At 43.0% G+C, this 22,502-nt stretch overlaps 1 protein-coding gene across 1 annotated transcript in view; it reads right to left on the reverse strand.

The window, feature by feature from the left end:
• Positions 1 to 2,989: 2,989 nt before the first annotated feature.
• LOC104858574 (protoheme IX farnesyltransferase, mitochondrial) overlaps positions 2,990 to 22,502 on the reverse strand; it is a 122,472-nt gene continuing 102,959 nt past the window's right edge. The window contains exons 6-7 of the mRNA XM_010618839.2: positions 15,247 to 15,479; positions 2,990 to 5,015 (exon numbers count right to left, since the gene is read on the reverse strand). Of these exons, the coding sequence (XP_010617141.1) occupies positions 4,609 to 5,015; positions 15,247 to 15,479 (640 nt within the window). The 3' untranslated portion in view covers positions 2,990 to 4,608. The remainder of the gene's footprint in view (positions 5,016 to 15,246; positions 15,480 to 22,502) is intronic.

Here is a 22,502-nt window from a genome sequence, read left to right on the forward strand (position 1 = left end):
TAAGCGTGGGCTTCCGCTTGCAAGGCAGGCCACCGAACCACTGAGCTAAATCCCCGGCCCTATAAATTCAAAATTTAAAAAAGGGCTGAGGATGTATCTCAGTGCTCCTGGGGTTCAATCCACAGTACTGACAAAAAATTTAAAGTTTCTGGTTTTGAAACATTTTGGTTGGGTTTTTGGATCCAGCAGGTTCCATTTTCCCTGGAGGGGAATACTGCAGGAATAGTGACATGTGGACTGGGGTGATGATTGGCAGTGAGAAAAGGCAAAGCCCAGAAATAAGTAGCAGGTATGGGTTGGTGGCTTGAAAGTGATGAAGGGCGACTCTGGTTGGTGCAGACTCAGGCCAGAGTCTTGAAGGTAGCGGTGGAAACAGGGACTGTGCCATTCTTTTGACCAGAGTCTTAAATAATTACCAGAACAGAAACTATCCTTTTCTTCATTCAGAAAGTATTTATTGAACACCTACTCTGTCCCAAGCATTGTTCTAGATGCTGGAGACAAAGTAATGCAAAGATAAATTCTTTGCCTTCCTGGAGCTTATATTCTAGGGGAAGACAGACAATAAACAGATAATGAAATATGTAAATACAGTATAAATGTCAAAAAGAAAATGCAAAGCACAGAAGGTTCTTTTGTTTTGTTTTTGTTTTTGTTTTAAACAAACTAGCCTAGCCACAGAAACCTTTACTACACAACTGCCATCATCTGCTCCCCTGAGCCACAGGCTGGGGACAGAGGCCCACGTGGCGCCTTCCAGGCAGGAGCAGGATGCGGCCCTCCAGAGCCCTTTTGAGCCCTCCCGGGGCTGCAGCAGGGTCGGTGCACCAAGTCTGTGCGAGGCCGCCTCCCTTCCTGGGGCCGCTGGTCCTCATTTCGTGCCACATCTTCACAAGCGGCTCCCTGTTCTTCCAGATGAGCTTGTGGCCATAGGTGACATACCATGTGCCCCCGAGATGCGCCGTGTGATCGAACAACTTCCAGCCCACGATCATCCCCACCGTGTCCAGGGTGCCAAAGGTGAGCATGGGCAAGAAGATGATGCCCTCCTGTGCAGGACCTTAGGTGCACATGGCGGCCAGCATGGTCATGGTGGCGCCCGATGCACCAAGTGATGGTCCGTATCTTCCCGTGGCAACTTTACACACGTAACCGACAAAACTGGAAATAACACCTGCGGACTAAGTGCTGCAAGTGCTGTGCGCTAAGATGGCCAGAAGGCTTCTCAGGAGGTGTCATCTGAATGCACTTCAGAGGGGACTTGCAAGAAGAGATGGAGAGAGGGCTAGGGCAGAGGGGGTGGGAGGTGGGATGCCCTGAAGTAGGTGTGCCTCAAGTCTGCCAGGAAAAGTGAGGAGGGCTTCAGGCAGGAGAGTAGGTGGGACAGGATGGTAGTGCCCACCCACATCAGAGAGGGGAGTGTGGCCAGATCATGGAGTGGCCACTGTGTGGGCCACTGTGAGCTCTCTGCATCTTATTCCCAATACAAAGAGCAGTCCCTGTCCCTACCAGGAAGAAAACTGGAATCACGCGATACTGCTGGCTGCTATATGAACACTGAGTAGGAGCAAAGTAAAAAGAGGAAGTTATATTAAGAGCTGGTAGTGTGTCAGGAGAGACGGGTGGGTGGTTAAACCAAACTGCTGGAGAGTGGTCAGATTTAGGATTCATTTTCAGAGGTAATGCAATGACCTCAACTTGGTGGCCTCAGAGTGATAGGGGCCAGAGGGAGTTATGACCTAGGCTGGGCCAATGAGAATATCAGCTTGGGTTGTCATGTGATTTGTGGTTTATTATACAGATGTCCCCCTGAGGCCTCATGAGTTCACAGTGGGCCTTTTGGGAGGTGACTGGATCATGAGGGTGTGATACTCATCACACTGTGAACCAAAACAAACCTGTCCTCCCTAGAGTTGAGGGTGTTAGGAACTGAGCCACGGGAGGAGACAGTCACCTGGACCGTGGCATTATGTGCTGTGCCTCTCAAATACTCTGTGATGTACCTGGCAGGGTCCCGCCATTGAGTGACCTAAATTAGGTTCCTTGAGGCAGAATTTATCTTTACGTAGTTGGTTAGGAAATGGTGGCCAGAAGATGCTGGGAAATATAATCTATCCAGCAGGAACTGTTACATTGGGTTTCCAAGCAGCAGCAGGTATACCGCTCCCCGTCTCTAGAAGGTAGATGAATAGATACACACTTACTTTGAAGGGGTAATGTGACAGTAAAAGATCAGAAGTAGCATGCCAAATGTCCATGTGGTCTGCTGGACCTGTTCTCCACTGGCTTTTTAATTTAGTTGCCTGACAGATGGAAAAAAAATGTGCCATCAGAGGAGGCAGAACCACATCCCAACACAGTTTTGTACTCAAGTCAAGCGAGAAGACTGGGAGCATGCCATTAGAGTGCCGAGTGGGCATTTTCCAAAATCCTTCCTCCTAGTGGCTCCTGCTGCAGTCAGAATTCCAGGGGACCTCACTCACATGGCCATCCTGTCAGCAGGAGTATGCTGCCAGGGACAGGAGGGGAGACAAGGGGAAGGAAAGGGGGGTGTCAGAGGACTCAGACTGCTCCAGCCAAACTCAAGGTGGGAGGGATGAGGGGGGACAGGGATGACGGCCAAGTGTACAAAGCTTCAATCAGGCAGGAGGAAAACACATTTGTTTCTTTGAGATATACTGTACTGTGTGGTACATTTCCAAATCACTAAAATTTCAAATGTTCTCCTCCCAAAGAGTATTTGAGACAATGAATATCCTAATTAGTGTAACCTAGTTGCTTCACATTGTAATGATAAATCATAGCACCACTTTCTTTTCCATAAATATATAAACTATAAATTATCGATTTATAATGAAAAAACAGCCATGTGCCATGTAGCTCTCTGACAGCTCATGAGGAAGCGAGTCCAGTTTAGCAAGTCACCAGGAACCTTGCAAACTTGGCATAAGATGATTAAAAAAATGACTTTATATCACACAAGTCCTGTTCTGATACAGTTTTATTGTAGAAGGGGGAGAATCAACACATTTTACAAATTTAAGGGCTACAACAAGTTGTAGGTGCCCTTTCCAGACATTCCTATGCCATGTTCCCACAGCAAACAACCTGGACGTGAGCAAGGGGTAATATTCCAGAAGGACTGGGTGCAATTGCTATATGCAATTGCTTTAGTTGTCTTCTTTTTTTGTGGTGGTGGGGATGGAACCCTGGCCTCACGAATACTGGCTAAGTGCTCTACCACTAAGCTCCATTCCTAACCCTACATATTTCTGAGAGAACAGTCATATGACTGCTAAAATGTTGCTTAAACCTCTTGAACAAATCTCTAAAGGGCAGCAGGGCCCCAGGAGCCTGTGTAATTAAAACATCCAGTCAGAATCTAAACATTCTGAGCAGCTGGGACTCTATCTGGACTTTGGGGTGTTCACAAAGGATGAGGAACTCACAGGTGACAGCGTCTTGATACATGAGGCCACCTCTGGCTATAGGAAAACTCACAAGTCTCCAGAAGTAGGGCCATCCTCACTGGAAGCCTGGCTCTCAAAGCCACTGCACATGTGGAGGCTAGTTTCTGAACTCAGGAGGTACCAAGATGGAAATGTGGTTTCTATGAAGGACAAGAATGCAAGCTATGTGGGCTGCTAGCCCAGCTCCCCCTTTTTTTTTTTTCAGCTTCCCTTCTCACATGGCCTTGAGAAAGCCAAGCAGCAAAGAGGAGCTGATGAGGCTCAGTAGGGACTGAAGAGGTATAGTCTGGGAGCCATGATGCAGGGATTTCTGGAATTAAGGCAAGAGCTGCCCTTTCAGAAAGAAATACTTCAGACGGTGCCTGTTATTTCCAAGTGAACTATAAAGATACTTTTGACTGCTTGGAGTTTCCAAAATTCTGATATTTGATGGGAGTGGTGGTGGGGGACAAGGGTTAGCAGGGCAATCTGTGATTTCCCGAGTAACTGTTTGGAATCCATCCTTCCAAACTGTACAGTAGCCCATCCTGTTTGTTGTGTTATTTTCTGTGGTAATATGCAGTTGAAAACAGGGGTGGGGTGGAGAGGACAGGAACAGGGCCCCAGCTCACTGGCAGGGAAAGGGGTGCTGTGACTGCCATGTGCATTTCCTCTGAGGTGGCCCTGCCTGGCCCGGAGACACAGAACAGAGGTCTGGTAGAACTTGTCTGACCAACAGCCACTCTGGCCACCGAGTGGGGAGTGTGTGTATGTGTGGCCAGAAGGAGAGGATATACACGAGGGAGAAGAAAAATGGAGGATGATGGTGATGTATACTTACAAGGTGTATACAGTTCATCAAAGAGAAAAATATTCTTTGTATTAACTGGCTAAGCCAACTCATTTCTTATTTGGGGGGCATTTAGGGACATTATATACATATACATATACATATACATATATATATATATATATATATGCTCACACACACACACACACACACATATATAAGTGAACACTGAGCACCAGAGTATTTTACAACCTTGTACTAAAGCCAATGATTTCCCTTCTTGCACTCCAGAATTACAAAAATATTCTTACCCAACAACAAAAGAATTGTGTGTTCTGTTTAGCTCTTCCCCCAGGTTCCCACTTATTATCAGCTCTGAGCATTTTCCTTGTCCCCCTCCTCACCTGGCCGCTGCTTACAGGTGAGCATGAGCAGCAGGAGCAGAGGCAGGTGCCACAGGCTGCAGAAGAACAGTTTCCGGGAGCTCTTCCGGTCGGCGTCCTTGTAGAACCGGAAGCCGAGGTAGGAAATGTACAGGTTGATGGGGAGGGAGACGACGGGGAAGGCCCACGTGGTGACGTCTAGCACAGGGGCAGCCACGCACAGTCCGACCAGGGCCAGGCAGTGGCGCAATGCCACACGCCTACACAGGCCTGGGTGAGTCACCGACATCATGCAGTAGCCACCCCGGGAGTAGTCTTCACGCAGGCCCCAGCTCAGTGCATTGAAATGTGGGAACTGCCAGGAGTAGAGGATTCCTCCCAGAAGAAGTCCTCCTGTTCAGAGGTTCAGATGGAAAAGAGGGAAACAAAGTCAGTGTTTGTGTTTACGGTCTGGTATCATCCGTGGCTGCAGGCATCCACTGTGGGTCTTGGAATGTATTCCCCAAGGATACAGGAAGACTATTGCAATTAGTTCACCCAACAACTTCTTTTAGAAAGCTGTGGCCATACACAGACCCGTAGTAGTAATATTAAGATAATAGGCCTAGTACTTATTTCAGTGATAAACAGATATTTATCCTGACAATGAGTGTTTTTGGCAAATTAGAAAGGAGAAAGAGAAAGTTTGGGCCCAAAAGGTATAAAGGAAATAGCAAACCGGGAGGTGGAAGTAGACTTTGATTTTAATGGAAAAATAAAATGATCTCCAGACTAAAAGATATGGTAAGTAAGGAGGGCGTGTTGTTCGAGACCCACAGGGTACACAGTGACACTGAGGTCCCTAGGCATGTTGTATGGAGTAGCAACCCCAGCCCACCAGCTGCTTGCCGTTAACAACAGCCGCAGTGCAGGGAGAAGCTGACAAGACCCAGAAGTTTCTTGTCAAGAAAAACATCAGCAATGATTTAGACAGGGGAAGAGACAGGATGCTTCATAGATCTGTGAATGTGTTTTGTTCTAGAAGTGGCCCAGAAAGCAAACAGTTTGGAAACCAAACTTGAAATGGTTAAAACAGCAGGCTCAAATGTGGAATTGCTTTTGTCTTTCTCAAAAGCCTTCCTTTTTTGTGTGTCAACTGGAGTATTCTGTGTTGCTAAATATACATTTTCAGTTACACCTCTGCTTAAAATAACATAATTTGGAAAAAAAAAAAAAAGCTCATTCTCATTTTCAGAAGAGTAGTATGCTGCTGTCTGTGTGAAAGGAAATTGGTACGGGTTTGGCTCCTGTCACAAATGAAAGCATTTTAGAAATCATAGCTTAGTCTTAATGGATTATACTCAGAAAACTACCACCCACACACAGTTCAGACTTGATATGCTTCACCTGCCTCAGCTCTATAAAAGATGTAAAACAAACTGCTCTCTTCATCAAGATAAGGTGAACTAGAACAGGAAGGCTTGAATTAGTCCCTGGCTGTGGTGGGACCCACCTTCCTTGTGGGGTAAAATAAAGCACTTAGCTTGCAAATTCAAAGGCCTCCCTTACCCTCATGATGAGTACTCTGCTCATCCCCTAGCCTCATTCTCTAAGCAGTCAGTTTTCATTGGGTCTGCCTCCCAATGACAGCAAACATTCCCAAGCCCAATAAATGACAGGCACTATCAGTCCTCAAAGTCCTTTGCTATCAAAGCATGGGCAGGGAGAAAGACACCTCTGCGATGAGTGTTCCCTTAGGGACACGACTTGGTAGCACATGGCAGAAGCTTCCTACACGCTCAGCTTTGGCAGGTGAAGGAAGGCTGCCTGGAAGGAATGATTTATTAATTGAGATCTGAAGATGGTCTCTTAAGTTTCAATGCTTTCATACAAATCAGCATTTTCCATTGAATTGTCTCATTTTTCTACCTAACCCTAATTTTAGGTAGAAAAATGTACATATTTGGTTTTTAGTCCTAAGTAGAATAAATATGTTTCCTTGTCTTTAATCAAATACCTGTTTGTGTGACTATGTAACATATTGGGAATTTATGAGAGACGGGGCATAACTGTGCTCTCTAGAGAACAGCAACTTGAGATCACGATATTACAGTTCTAGCTACGAGGGAACTCCAGAGGATATCCAGGTGTCCAGGGCATTACTGTTTCCCTTCTTGCACAGAAAATGGAGAAGAGCACATCTACTATTCTGTGTGTGGACAACAGCAGAAAATCCTTATGCAGCAGCACCCATGCTTGGTCAGGGATGTGTTAGGTAAGGAAGGCTGACTGGTGTCGTCCTGGTGACACTTTAAAGACACGTGCATTTCTCAGCTTTCTTCAAAACTCTTAACAAACACTTTGCAACACAGAGACTTGAGGAAAATCTCACTCATTTCTACTTCTGTCCCAAATGATCTTGTCCAGAGAAGCAAAACTTCTTGAGAAAACTTCTTTGCTTCTTCTTCTTGAGAAGCAAAACTAAGGCAATTCTAGTCAAATGGTATCTGACAAATGAAGACCAAAATTCTCAAGTTGGGGTTCTCTCAATATGTGCTCTTCCAAGGAAAATTCCTTCTGGAATGGAGTTCAGTGGTTTTAGCTTGCTTTCACTGACTGCCTGGTGGGCACCTTCCCACCCCATCCCAAGCCATTCATTGTCATTCACCGTCCACACATGGCTTTGCAAAGGATAAACCTAGCTCCATTTTGAAGCCTTGTTACTGGGTCTGGGGCACAATAGGCTGCTCTCCTAACAAGGTCCTGTGCAGTGCATCTGGGCCATGGCAGCTATATCTGTGCTTTCATGCTTATATGGTTATGTAAACTGGCAGCTAGCAAGGAAAGCAGAGCCAGACCCAGAGCTTCATGGTCACAGATTTCAAAGGCTTTCTTTTGAGGCTTAACACAAAGGGGTTTGTGAAACAGATCGGCCTCAACAGTAGAATATACTTCTATGGTGGTACAGATAAAGGGAAGAGGGTGTGGGGCCAGTTTATCAACTGCCCAGGCAATAAAAGGGAAGATTAAAAGTCCTCTGAGAATAGGAAGCAGAGTGGACAATGGTTATTTGCTCTCAAATTCTTTGGAAAGTGACTTGGGAATAATGATTCAGCTCAGGGGCTGGAGCCAGGAGATTGTCTTCTCCCTCACCTTGTGTGTTTCCTGCTGTCCAAGAGTCACAAGGTGGGTTTCAGGGAAAGATGGGAGCCAGGGAAGCACAGCTGATTCTGAAAAGGGCTCTCCTCTCTTACCATTCCCCTGGAAGTTTAGCATCTTTGTATTCTCTTAGACATTCAAACGGTCCCTACTTCCTTAGATCACATTGGAAGGTCTTTTTGTCTTTATCTCCCGAATATTAATCTAGTCAGTGGAAAGCACTAATTTAATGTGCACTATGCACCAGATACCATGTCTACCCGAGGCTGCCCTGCCAATCCATATCTATCATTCTATCCAGGAAGCACTGGCCCAGTGCCCTAAAAGCTTGTGATCAATCATACTCAACAGCAGTACTGCCTGTTTGCCTCCAATTACACCACCATCTTGAATCTAGCAATGTTTCTAGTACATTCTTCCAGTCTTTTTTTTGTTCTTTGAATAAAGTGTATTTCCACTGAAGTTTTCCTTATCTGTTTTGACTTTTAAAATGTCATTTACCTTAATTAATCTAGCTCTAAGGCTAGTTATGGTAAACCCCACACATAAATAGACACTCATTTTTGAGTAGAATTTCAAACTGAGGCTGTATTTTAAAGGGAATCTTTTTTTTTTTTCTGGTACCAGGGATCGAACTCAGGACTTTGTGCCTGCCAGGCAGGTGCAGTACCACTAAGTCCCCAGACCCCTTTAAAGGAAATCTTTAAAAATGCTTGGGTTAGATAGTACTTGGTATTTAGCAAGCCCTCCATAAATATCTGTTGAATGAATAGGCGATTCTCACTATTTGACTCTATTTTCTCAAATGGGACAAAAAGAGGAAAATAGAGTGAAACAGTATTTAACAATTTGTAGTTTACCAGCTGAGGTTAAAAAAAAAAACCTTTCTCTTTTTGTTACTACAACCATCCATCTGCCAAATGTCACTTCCTGATAAAAGCCCATTTCTAAGTCCTTATGTGTAACTGAATGTTGGCTGACAGAATTAATGTTTACCATACAACATCTGAATTACAAACCAAAGACCACTGACAAGTCAGCTCCACAAAATGGTCACATAGAGGTCTACTCTATAAATTCCCAAGGCATGAGATTGATTCAAATTTAGGAAAACGACCACAAAAGAATGTATTCTGGAGAAATGGGGATGTGGAAAGAGAAGTGGCTTTGGCGAGGAGGGGGAGGGGATTTAACCTGAAGCCTCTGAGATAAACAAAACAGTCTCTGGAGATAAACACTGTTGAGAGGCCTAATGCATGTGGCTCCAAGACTGCTTGAGGCTGGAATGTCAGCTGCCAGGCACTTATCTGCAATATCCCCCTTTCCTCATTTCAAAATGGGCTCCCTGATCAGGGCTCCAGCAGGTCACTTTTGTCGTGGTTGTCCCCTGTGTACAGAATAAAACCAAGTGCTTCAGCTCCTAAGACGACAAGCCGGCTAGACCAGGGACCAGAAAATAGCCCTCTCAACTGTGCTTCCTGGGTTTTAGCTGGGAAGCATTTTTAATGTTTCCTGCTAAAAGTAGTTAAGCTTTAAAAAAATAATAAAGGCCAAGATAATTAGGCAGGTGCTTCTACCTGCTCAGAGGAAAATGGACAGAGGTAAAAATCCCGTGACAGCGACCACTTTTACAGACAGGAGGGCTTTGTAAAATGAAGCTGTTTCCTGTGCACAGAGCAGTGGGCAGCAGGGCCCAGTGTCACAGGTGAAGCTACTGACCCTGCAGGCTGAGAAGAGCTGAGCTGTTCACAGCTCTTTGTGCAATTAAAAAAAAAACAAAACAAAACTGCAAATACCAAGAACACTTTCTGTCAGTTAATGTTGTTTGATTTTCTTCACTGCCCCACCCTGTCCTACTTCACACATTGCTGTGTAGCTAAAGGAAGGGTGGATCAGGTGCTCACACTAGACCCTCCCCACTGGGTATCGGAAACAACAGGAATTCTTTTTTTAATACCTAATTAAAATAATGAAACAAAATACACACTGGGGAAAATCGGAACTCATGGAATATCCTTCTTCTATGTTCCATCTCTTCGGTGCTCAGGATCCTCTGGAGGTTTTTTCCGGCTGTTGGCCATCCAAACCACAAAAAGATGCAGGTGCCCAGAAGGGAGAAGAGGTGCTTCTGAACACTGCTGCACATACTTCCTTTCTCTGTGGATCATTATGACCCACATGCTGCTGGGATGTACAACATTTTCTGTAACGATCTTCTTTAAACATCTCTCTTCCCACTAACTAGTTCCTTAAGGTAGAGCCTTTCCCACAGGCTATGAGATTTCCACTTAAAATGTTGTCCCTGAGCTGCTTCCTCTCCAATCTTGATCACCATCTACTGAGCACCAGTAAAGGCTTTTGCAAAGGTCCTGGCCACTGAAATGTGAGTGCTAGTTATTTTTTGCCCTGGGGGTGGGGCAAAGGAATGGGCATGTTCATTCCAATCTGCCTCTCTTCAAACATAAAGCTTTCATCCATTCCCCAACTTGAAGATTTGCTGGTGTTAACACATTCTTTCAAAGGATGATCAGACAGACCCTTCAATACTTAAAAGACAAAATTCTGAGCAGAAAGGACACAGAAGGTGGGGGTGGAAGCAAGCTTAGGGGAGAGGAAAAACCACTAGGGAGGGGAGAGGAAGTGTGGAGGAGTGTGGGTGGGAGGTGTGAGAAGGCACAAGGCCTGGGAGGAGAATTAAAGAAGGTTTTGAACCTTACCGATTTCTAGCACCACAGCAGAACCTGCTGCACATCCTTAAATAGCCCTGCAAGTGAGACCTGCTACTTTCCTGCTTCAAGTGCCAACAGATCTTTCTCATCTTCGAATACAGTACAGATCCCTCAGCAGGAAGCTCATCTTAGGTCTCATCCCTGCCCCATTTTCACTGCTCTGGCTCTCAGGTCCGTAAGTATCTGTACACTCTTCCCTCTGTCTGAAAAGCACATTCATTCCTCAGGTAAACTAGTAACGACTTAATCCAGAAGTCATTCTTCTTCAAGACTTCCTGGGCCAATCTGGGAAGATAAGAGAGCACAGCTGGTAAAGCTGCTAGAGCCTCAGTTATCTCACTGTCTGCTCAGCTTTCCTAGGGATTCCTACGAGGACAGGGAGGGGTTCTGGTCAGTTTGTATGCCTCAATACCTAGCTCCCAGGAAGCCTTCAGCGGAGACCTGCGTAATGAAGCTTCCGTGGGGTAACCTGCAGCTCCCAGGCTGGACTGTGCAGCGGAGTGGGCGGTCTCCAGCCACTCTTGCTTCTTGGTATTGGTACCTGCCTCAGCTTCCAACACTGTCTCTTCCTTACTAGCAGGATAGTTCACTATTGGTTTCCAAAGACTTTCCTATTCATGGGCTTCTTCAAAGTGATTGTTTCCTGGAGGTTCAAAGGTTAAATAGTTTGCAGATACTATAGAAATTGAAAACATTTTTAGCTATTTTTTTCTCTCCAGGGCTCTTTTCAGCCAGACAGACATGGTCCCTAAGAACCGAGATGAGAAATGTAAGCTCTATGGCTAATACAAATGATACAATTTGTACAGTTTGAGTAATACCATCTGTCCACGGCCGCCTTTGGCCCAAGCTCTAGACATTTCCAAGGTATTCTAAAAGCTGATGTTCTTACTTGCTCTGTTTTGCAGATTAGTGATTTTTAAAGTGTGGTCCCTGGATCAGGGGCATCAGCATCTTTGGGAACCTGTTAGAAATGAAAATGGTCAGAACCCCACACAAGACTTATTGTATCAGAATCCATAGTGTGGGGTCCAGGAATCTGTGTTTCCAAAATATTCCAGGCCATGTGGGTGTGCGCTATAGTTTGTCAACCAGTGGTTTTGATCGAGTGAGACTATGGGTATAGTCTTCATCAATGCCCCATGATTTAAATCACAGATTCGCACAAGGCAGAGGGAACACAGACCCAGAAGGATGTCAGCATTTGCTTCTAGGTGGTACCATCCAACACAGCTTTCTGCAGTGATGGAGATGGCCTACTTATGTGCTGTGCGTTTGGGAGCCACCAGCCACATGTGGCTCTGCACACTTGCAATATGCCTAGTGGGAACTGAATGCTCACATTTATTTGTTTAAATTTAAATCGCCTCCTGTGGCTAGTAGCTGCTATTCTGGGCAGTGCAGCTATAGACTATATTCAACCATATTCAATTCAGTTCTAAAACCCACCAATAAAAATCTTAAAATACATTCTCTTCAACTGTATCATCTATAAAAATGGAAGATAATGTCTTCAAACTTTTGAGAAGCAGTTTAATGCACTATGTAAAGTGGTAGTATTCTTTTTGCAATAACACCACAAGGCTTTAGGCACATGATCTGATCTAATTTTACTGGTGATATTGGGCAAGTGAACCATATTGGTACTGAGTGCTCTGCAATGCATCTTAAAGATTTGTGGAAAAAGGATATAAGAAAACTCAATGTTAAAAAGTGCCAAAGGAACTGCTCTTTGTTGTTACACAAATCTTCTAGAAAATTGTTTTATACCAGGTTCTCTTCAGGGAGATAACTGGTCTTACTTTCTGCGACAGCTATTTATTTTCAATCTGCTATCTAATCAGGGTATGGCCTTGCTCTTAGCTGCCCATCATCGATATATACAAGTGATTAAATTTGGATAACAGAAATATTATATTTAACATTTTAAAAAATTCATTTAAGCCAGGTGTGGTGGTGCACACCTGTAATCCCAGCACTTGGAAGGCTGAGGCAGGAGGATCGCTGTGAGTTCAAGACCAGCCTGGGTTACATAGTGAGTTCCAGGTCAGTATCAACTACATAGTGAGACCCTCTCTCAAAAAAAAAAAAAAAATCATTTAAACTATGACTATTAGCAGTTTATCCACACAGACTGTCCCTCAACAAAAAGGGGCTCCTGCCTGCTCATGTGCTCCTAAATAAACTCTGGGAAGGATATGTTAGCCTCTATAGACTGAGACCCAAATTCTTCATGAGGAAACTGCTGAGTATGTTAAGAAAGGTTCCTAAGTCTTAGTGAGGAACTGAGCACTAGGACCCTGAATACTAGTGGTGATCATTGGCCCTCATTACATGGACCTGGACTGGATAGTCTTCATCTGTTTCTCCTAAGGATATCTCCCTATATCTGGTCCTTTGAGGCTGACCGTGACCCTGGTCCCATCTGGGATTCTCCACACAGAAAGGGAGTTTTTTAGTGCCTTCTTCTTTTATGTCAGGATTGAAGAAACTGAACAGGGCTTAGGCACTCCTGTCAGGGCACAGGGTATTTTCCAGCAGGGGCCCAGTGTTAAAATACAGTTCCATCCTGAGGAAGGAAGGACACCAGAAGACAAAGAGCCTAGGGAGTCACTCACTTTCTTCCATGAATTTTCTCACCCTGAATGTCTAGGGGTCTGGAGGGTTGCAGATAGTCAAGTTACAGGTTTCAGGTCAGGGTTGGAGCTCCAGCAGAACTGAGGAGGAGGAAGAATGTGGGCAGAGTGAGAGAACCGGCAGTCTACGGCCCTGCTCTTTGAATGTAGGTGGTAAACCAAGTTAGAACTCAGATAACATCTAGTCCAAGGATGCCAAGCCCATGTCTTCCCCAGCCCCCCACACCGAACAGACTTCACTAATGCACCAAGCCTGTGTGCACTTCATTGTCTTCAACACAACAGCCAAGGAACAACGATGAACTCTAATCCGTAAGGGAAATTTACAAATCAAATAAAACTCCATGACCTGTCCTCATCTAGGTTAACTCACTTACTGTGTGAAGGATTACGGAACATAACAACAGCATGATCTATCAGGAGATGAACGCTTCTCATGGCACAGTACTTTACTTAGAACAATCGAATGCATCACATACTGCAGTAGACTGAAAGTGTCCCCCTAAAACCATGCATTGGAAACTTAGTCCTCAACGGAACAAGTGTTCCTCACGGAAGGTGTTCAGGTCTGGGAGTATCCACTTCAGGAACAGGTTAATGAGGACTGCAGAAGGGTTTGAGGGCTTGCAAGTTTAACTGTTCTCTCTCATTCTCCCTTTTTGGTTTTTTCACATAGGGTCTCACTATGCAGTTTAGGCTGGCCTTGAACTTACTATACAGCCCTGGATGGCCTCAAACTTGAAGCGCTCTCTCTCTCTCTCTCTCTCTCTCTCTCTGTCTCCCTCCCACCAAATGGAATAATAGCGTGGAAGCCCTTATTAGATGATGGGTCTTTATCATACATTTTCAAGCCTCCAGAACTATAAATCTTTTTTCTTTATAAATTACTTAATCTGTAGTCTTCTGTTACACCAATACAGGAAAGACTAAGAAAATGGCCATCTAACTCTTATAACAGATCCACAAAGAGACCAGCCCCAGCCCCAGCCAGGAAGGAGATGAGCAGACTCCTACAGGAAAAGGCCAAGTCAGTTCCCAAGGTCACTAAGTAAAGGGGGGGTTAGGTTCTGGCCCCAGGTGGCCTAGCTGGGCTGCCCCTTCCCTGCTCATAAGCACTTTGATATTCTTGCCTTCCATATGGATGAGATTCCACTTTAAGGTTTATTATAGAGAAAAGAGCACAAAAGTTTTAGAATATCGCATTTGTAGGTTCATTAAAATCCACCATTTACAGGATATTAAAACTGTTCGAAGAGACGATCATGGTAAAGGTGTAATCACCATTTGTAAGCCTGCCAAGTCGGAGTGTATGAACTTTTATGAAAAGTTTCAGAAATGTGGCTTACAGGGTAACGGTTTATGGTCAACTACCTTTGATCTCTCATGTGAAAAATATGTACTTACATATATTGCAGGAAACCTTACCACTTCCTTCCTAAGTGTTGGTCAAAAACACTAATTACTTGACTAATTAGACTGCAAAACTTCCCTTACAGATGGTAAAAATGAGCTATTTTCACCCCACAAATTTAGTTGTGACATACCACCAAAAAAATGTAGAAATGTTTCAATGGCTTTATTGTAGAAAGCATGAACAATTTAAGCAGATCATATGAAAATAAATTAGAAACTAATGAAAATAATCTGCTCTTTCATAAGAGAGGGAAATAATCCTGTTCTACAGGAAGGAGGGAGGCTTGCCAATGAGGCCGCACCCTTTTCACAGGGGACAGAGGCCAGGTCCACAGAACTTCCCCACGGGCTGGGGTGTCCAAAGTGAATCAGCCAGTCCTAACTTGATTTGTGATTTCACTTTACCTGTAGTCACAGGCTGAGGTAGCACGGCCTCCTATTTTTACCTGGGTCTTCCCCGGAAAGCAGAGCACATGTTATGCCTAGCAAGCCAGAATGACACGGTGTCCCATTAGCTCTTTATTCCCAGTATTTCACACCGCTGCCCAAGGACTCAGTACTGAGTAAAATGGAATCTAGTGCTTGGAGCAGAAGACCTCTGACTAATACGTGCTTGTGTTTGCTGAGACAGCCACGAGCACTAAGTTCTGGCACCGACAATACAGGTCTGTGGAGAGAAGCGGATACTTGGCACTGGGGGACACTCACCTGCATCGAGGCCACCAGTGGCTGCTGTCCAGCCCATGACAGGTGGGATGGCCCCGACCACAGCTCCGACCCAAGTGTTGGCAATGCTCATCCTCTTCAGTGGTGTGTAACAGCAAGTGTATAGGAAAATGTTGAAGAGTCCCAGGGCTCCTGTGAGTGGATTCACTCCCCAGGTCAGGAGAATGACTCCCGGAACTGCACAGCAAGTGGCAAAGGACACGGCCAGCAATGGGCTGGAAGACAGAGAACATCAAGTAACCATTTTCCACTGAACTCTATCTCACATTATCTTCTCCCTCTAGGGATGAAGTGAGGACCAAGACAATGCCTGTTTTGCACAGTGCTCTGTTATACAGTTAGTGCTAAACAAGGGACAGCTGTGACAACCCACTTAGCCCACAATACTGCAAGATCTGGAGAAAACAGTATCAGTTCTGGAAACTCTTCTTCCCATTTATTTATACTTTATTCTTTTATTAGTATAAATTTGCAGTGTATATTGAATACATTCTTTGTGAGGAGTTGGAACATAACACATTTTAATTTCTTTCAACCCTAACCTTTACCCTCTCTCACTGCCCACTTTCCTTAGTGTCCCTTTTGCAAAAGGTCTATCTCCTGTTTTCCTATTATCTTTTTTTTTTTTTTTTTTTTTTTTTTTTTGTACTAGGGATCAAACTCGGGACCATGTGCTTGTGAGGCAGGCGGCAACACCTCTAAGTTAAATCCCAGCCCTCCCTATTATCTATCTTTTATTATCTATTTTGCTCTTTATTTATATTTTGAATTTCTCATATAAGAGAAACCATGCAATATTTAAGCTTATGTCTTAAAGTGCAATCCTACAAATGATTCAAGTTTAGCTTCTTGGATCAAACTTGGGACTTTGTGCTTGAGAGGCAGGCATGGCACCGTTGAGCTAAATCCCCAGCATGTTTAGCTTCTTTATGACAGAGTACTACTCTACTGGATATAAACACCATCTTTTCTTTATCTATCCATCTGCTGATGGACACATAGGATTCTTCCAAGATTTAGCTATTTTAAGCTATGCTGTTCTACACCTCGGTATGTATGTATGACTATAATATGATATCTTTAACTCTTTGGGGAAGATACCTAGAAGGGGAATAGCTGGGTCAAATGGAATTTCTAGTTTTGGTTTATTGAGATATCTCCATACTGATTTCTATAGTGATTGTACTAATTTACTTGCCTACCAACTCTACTGGGTATAAATACCACATTTTCTCTACGTTCATCTATTGATGGACATAAAAGCATCATCTAATTAACAAAAGTGAGTAACAAGGGATTGCCTCAGTGACTATCATCATTGCAATATTTGTAGTGAATATCAGGTTCATAATGTGTCAGTTGCACAGTAAGTGTGAACACTAGGTGGCTACTGTCTGGCAAGGCAGCCATAAATGGATTTACAGATAGGGGATTTTTAAGAGGTGGCAGCATGTTATATATATAAAAGAAAACCATCACATAAAGCCTACAATGATAATGGTGATTATAAACCTATTGCTTAGCAGAGCCCATTTTTAAAAGCAGACTGTTTAAAATCTTATTGAAGACTCAAAAGTATAGATAAATTGGATCTACTATAGTTTATGCTTAAATGCACATTTATTTATTCCTTCTTAAGAAACTTCAAGCCTACTTATTTCTGCTTACTTCTACCTCTGAATAAAGTAAGCTTGCATTGTTCAGTGACCCACTCAGTTCAAATTCTGCAAGGGCTCTACAGGAATCTCAAGTCCCCAGTGTGCAGCTTCTGGGGTGCTCTGGTTTCAGCAACGGCCAGTTCTCCAAGGGAAGTGATCTGTACCCCATGTGCACCCATGACATCATGCCCTTCTTTTCACAGGGCTAAGGCTGTGCCCCACAGAAGAAACGAACGTGCAGAATGATGAGAAGTTAGAACTCGCCCAGGGGAAGCGCTGGGGGACAAGCACAACCCAGCACTGAAAACACCAAATGAAGCCAAAGTGGTAGAATATAAGAGAAGGAAGGGACATGAAGGAGAATTCCAGCTCCCACTCATACAGGCTGGCACTGATTCTCCTCCCAAACCTGTGGCCACCCTACCTGGAAGTCAGAACCCATCAGGATGGGAGTTTTGATGGAAATATGTTGCTATCAAGGTGCTCGTGACAGAGGAACCATGCACCACAAATGAGAGACTTCTGAGCACATGTTCTAACTCAAGGTGAATTTCCACTTTACTGGTCCTGGGCCACCTCTTCTCAACTCCTTCTACAGCACTCACTCTCAAACCCTCAATCTTTTATTCTGCCTGTGCTTTTTTCATCCCCACCCACATGATTCCTTTTCAGAGTCTACTGTCTTTGTTGCTGAAGGGGAAAGCCCTACAGTAACACTAATTACCCCATTTTATGAGGAAGGCTTAACAGGGCTGGCTCTTAGCTGGAGTTGATTTTTGTCATGGTTCTTCAGAGTGACTTTCAACTTGTTTCCTGTCTTCCTATGGTTCTAGCTTTCAACACTCGTGACAGACTTTCTTCCCTCCCACCCAAGAGTGACAACAGTGACAAATGCCCTGAGATTTATACTTATTCCACACGTTTCTCTCATTTAAGATGCGTCTTGTTTTTGAAAGATAAACTTTCAATTTTTGCTCTTAATTTGTTCCCTACTCTGTTTTTTTATCTTTTATCTCTATCATCTACTGACCTATTATATCAAATAAATTGATTTGCTTGTGTTACCTCAGGGTGAGACCTCTCTAGCCTCAATATTCTTCAAAGCCAAATAGTCAGACAGGGTGGGAGTCACACATTTTTTCTGTCTCTTCCATCCTGCAACTTCCTATTTGCTCTTCAACTCTATTCCTCATACAGATTTTGCTGTGGCAGTGCTAGGCATCATGCTACCTGGGTCTGCCTGGCTTCTCAACACACAACATAAATTTCCAGATGAAAGCTAAGGAAGATGCTTCTGTGTTGTTATCTCTGATACGTACAGAAAGGAGAATTTAGATACAGACGGCTAAAAAAGCAGTGCAAATATTATACCTGTTGCTCTTTCAATAAGGTTGTTCAAAGGTTTTAAGAACAGATTTCTTCCCCCTATGGAACTCTAAAAAGCTAGCTTTATTTTGCATGCGAGAAAAATGTGCCCCATAAACATTTTATTTTTCCTGAATTGGTTCTTGTGCTTAAAAAAAAAAAAAAAAATAGAGAAAGTAAGCTGTTCCCTCCTTCTCCAGGGTCTGTGGAAGCCAGTTGGATTCAAGGGTATTAGTGTTACAAAAAGCCCTTTTAGAAAAGCACACATGAAGTTAATTTATTGAGATAGACAATTTTATATGGAAGTTTAGTTTCTGGGCTGTGTAGGAATCATGGAAAATCATAAGGCTCAATCTTCGCATTTAAATCAATATGCTTAGGGACATGAATGAAAACTGTGTAGGTGAACAAACCATGTAAACAAAAATGAAGGTATTTCCTCAGGATGCCATAGTCCTTCTCAACACTCAGAGGAGAGAGATCTCTGAAATGCCTGATTTGAGAACATTCCCATGTTAAGGGCAAAGGTGCACCAGTTGCAAACCGTGTGAGGGTTATTTTCTTGTGATCTTTCACATTTTGTAAAACCTTTATAAAAGAAATATACATTTAACTCAAAATTTGCAATTACAAATATCACAAAAAATTCCACTTTAGCTATTTAGAGAAATATACTAGTTTACATCTTCCTACTTAAAAAGTAATTGACAACACACTAAACTGTGGTTTTGTTACACGGTTTACTTTAGTGTATCCTGATAATTTCTCATGCTGTTACATTTTTAAAAATATCATCATTGTTAATAGCTACACAATGGTCTATTCCGTGGCCACACCATGATTAATTCAATCACTGTATCTTTTTTGATATTTAGTATCTTTTCTTTTTAAAAAGTCAGAAATAATGTTGGCATGACATCTGTATGGATCAACCTTTGTTCACTTTTCCACTTAGGACAAATTTCTAGGTGTGAAATTGCCAAGCCAGATGATACGAATTTTCTTTAGGAACTTCTGACCTGCACTACCAGTAGGTACTGCATACTGCTTCACATGTCAACCACCAGAAGAGGAAGCACCCACTTCCAGAACTTTTATCAACGCTGGGTATGGCAACAAAACCAAAACTGGCCAATCACAGAGATGAAAAATTGGAATCATCAGTCTCTAACATAACCTTACTGGTAAAACCACTTTATTGGAATAGCATTATCTTCACTTGATGGATGAGATTCAATAAGGGGAAAGTACCTTAAAAACAGGATCTGGTTTGTTAATTTAATCTAGAGTTTCCCAACTGGCACGTGGGAACATGCTGGTATAATATGACTTGCAGCTCCTCCCATTTCCTGGGTCTGCTGAGGGACTAAAGTGACGGAGTCTCTAGACAAGGCACTATCAGCTTCAGGCAGCCTCTTGTTTAATATCCTTCAGTTCACCCCACTGTAAAAACAAACAAAAAAACCTCAAAGCCTCCACTGTACTGCTCAAGATGAAAATGACTAGGACATATTCAATTGAGGGGAAAAAAAGGATAGACGTGAAAAAGAACATGGTTTGACAGTTAAGCTACACTGTCAAGTTTATTGGCTAGCGAGCAGCCCAGGGGAATAGCAAAGGACACTTTGGTGTGTCCAGTGGGTCATGGAGGCACGACCTTGATCTCTGGCCCTTCCACTCTGGTGCCATTTCCCTGCTCTGCTTCCCAGCCACCATGAGTTATGCAGCTTTTCTCTGTCGTGTTCTTCACCCATGAGATTTCTGCCTTGGAGTTAGCTTATCATGGACTGAACTGTCTAACACCATGAGACAAATCCAACCTCTCCTCCTTTAAATTGTGGGTGTTGGGTATTTTATGCCAGTGAATGGACAGCTGACTAATACACATGGTGAGCGAGACAGATGTGGTTTCTGTCCTGTGGCACTTATAACATAGTAACAGTTACCTAGGCAACAGCAATCTTGTGTTTCAACAGACAAACACAGGGCCAAGTGGGAGCACCCAACCTGTGTGTTTGAGGGACAGATATTTCCAGGAAGAAATGGTGTTTCAACACACCTCCCGAGAAGACAGATGGCAGATGGGAGAAAAGGGTCAAGAGCCGGCAGTGGGCTCAGCATGTGAGCAACTAAAGGTGAGAAGCATGGTAGGTTTAAGGGACTGTGTTAGTTACTTTTTCTCATTACTGAGACAGAATACCTGAAACTAAAAGTTAAAGGGGCGAGGGTTTATTTAGCTCAGTTTGTAGAGGTTTCAGTCCATTAATCAGCTGGCTCCAAGGCAGAGTGGTACATGGTCTCGCAGAGGAGAAACATTTCAAGGTATCCAGATGGTAGCAAAAGCAACAAGGGATCTGAACAGTGTCTTCCTGCCCCTTTAATCTTATTCATACTATTTAAGGAGGATGGCACTCACATTCTTAATCCTAGTGGTCTTGGGCCTAGCATTGTACTATACATCACACACTCTAGATTCAGCCACCCCCGAAATAGCCCCACCTCATTCTCAAGAGGCTCTAGGGGGACATCTGAACACAAACCGGAACAGTGAGAGAAGGAAGTTCCACGCAAGGTGTGTTGGGGGTGCCCACGAGACAGAGAAGGTAGAAGACCGCAGTGAGTGGAGGAACTGCAGTGCATCCTTTGACTTCCCTGTGTCATCAACCTGGATTTAATTCAGTTGTGTGGCTCTAAATGGAACTTTAATGGTGCTTTAAGGGTGAGCTGAAGCAATGTAACAAAATTCGGACAAGCGCTGATTCTGGATCCTGAGTGTACTGAGGTTCACTGTCTGAACTAGTATCTCTATTATTGCATCTGTTGGAACATTTTCTAACAAAAGTGTTTTTATATCACCATGGACCTTTATGTTACTACTAGCCTGACATGAACAACTTGGATTAATTAGGTAAATAGAAGATTCATCTGCCTCTTGATATCTATAGTGGGTACCTAGGTAAACATCCACACCTCAGCTGTACTGACTTACAATCAACTTCAGTGACAAGCAGCTAATACTAATACCTGACTAATATTCAAGTCAAACTTTTTGCTCAAAAGGCCCAATAATAACACTACAGGGAAAGTAGAGGTTTTACCGTGGTTAGCTATGTGATATTGAACAAATTACTTAACCAGTAGCCTTAGTTTCCTCATCTAATAAATGGGAGGTAGTTCATAGAATTGTGTTAAGAAGCAAATGCATTGGTGATATACATAAAGCACTTGGCAGAGTGCGAAGTAAACACATGATTTTATTTGTCTGTTCATACATTCATTCAAATTTCTCACTGACAGCAGCCACTATGCTATACATGACAGGACAACAGTGAACAAAAAAAAAGTTTCATTTAGAAAGCCAGACATATTACACAAATGAAAGTACTATGAACTCTCAAACACAAGTTTTAATCTGATGTCTATTTATGGCAATTACTAAATATAACTAGGCAAGAGCAATCTTGTGTTTCAACAGACAAACACAGGGCCAAGTGGGAGCACCCAACCTGTGTGTTTGAGGGACAGATATTTCCAGGAAGAAATGGTGTTTCAACACACCTCCTGAGAAGAAATGAAATGAGACAGAATTATTAAAATAGCAAGGATTCATTTAAAATGGAGCTGGACATAGGGGCCAATAAACTTGCAACAAATTATTTCTCCTGATTAACTTTCAAATATATAGATTTATGGATATAAGACTTTACTTTCAATTACAACAAGAGTTTTGTTATATCAAATTACAAAAATAAATTAGCAAGAGGAAAAACTGGATTGATGGAAACATCTTTTTAAAAATGTTAGTCGCTCCTGTTTACCTATAATAGTAGCTGTAATGGCTTTATCAGGGTTAGAGAAACTAACATGGCTGTATGGTTCTTGCTAGAGTAAATTTATATGGGAAAGATCAGAAATGTACATGTACAAATTTCTAATTTTCAATAACAGGATACATGTATAAATAAGAAAAATAGCACTTACTTGATAAGGGGTGAATAGAAAGACTCAGTGATTTTCTTGAATTAAAATAGTACTTTATATTCATTATCTCACCCATGCAAATAGGGTTATGGTTCATGCTAAGGGTTGAATGATGATTTATTTCATAACTCACATGCAAAACTAAATTTCTTTCTTTTTTTTTTTTGTTTTTTTTTGTTTTTTTTAGACAGGGTTTCACTATGTAGCTGAAACTGACCTGGAACTCACTATGTA

The sequence above is a fragment of the Fukomys damarensis genome, unplaced genomic scaffold, assembly GCF_012274545.1.
Source record: "Fukomys damarensis isolate Sample0158 unplaced genomic scaffold, DMR_v1.0_HiC HiC_scaffold_13, whole genome shotgun sequence".
In the NCBI taxonomy this organism is placed as follows: domain Eukaryota; kingdom Metazoa; phylum Chordata; class Mammalia; order Rodentia; family Bathyergidae; genus Fukomys; species Fukomys damarensis.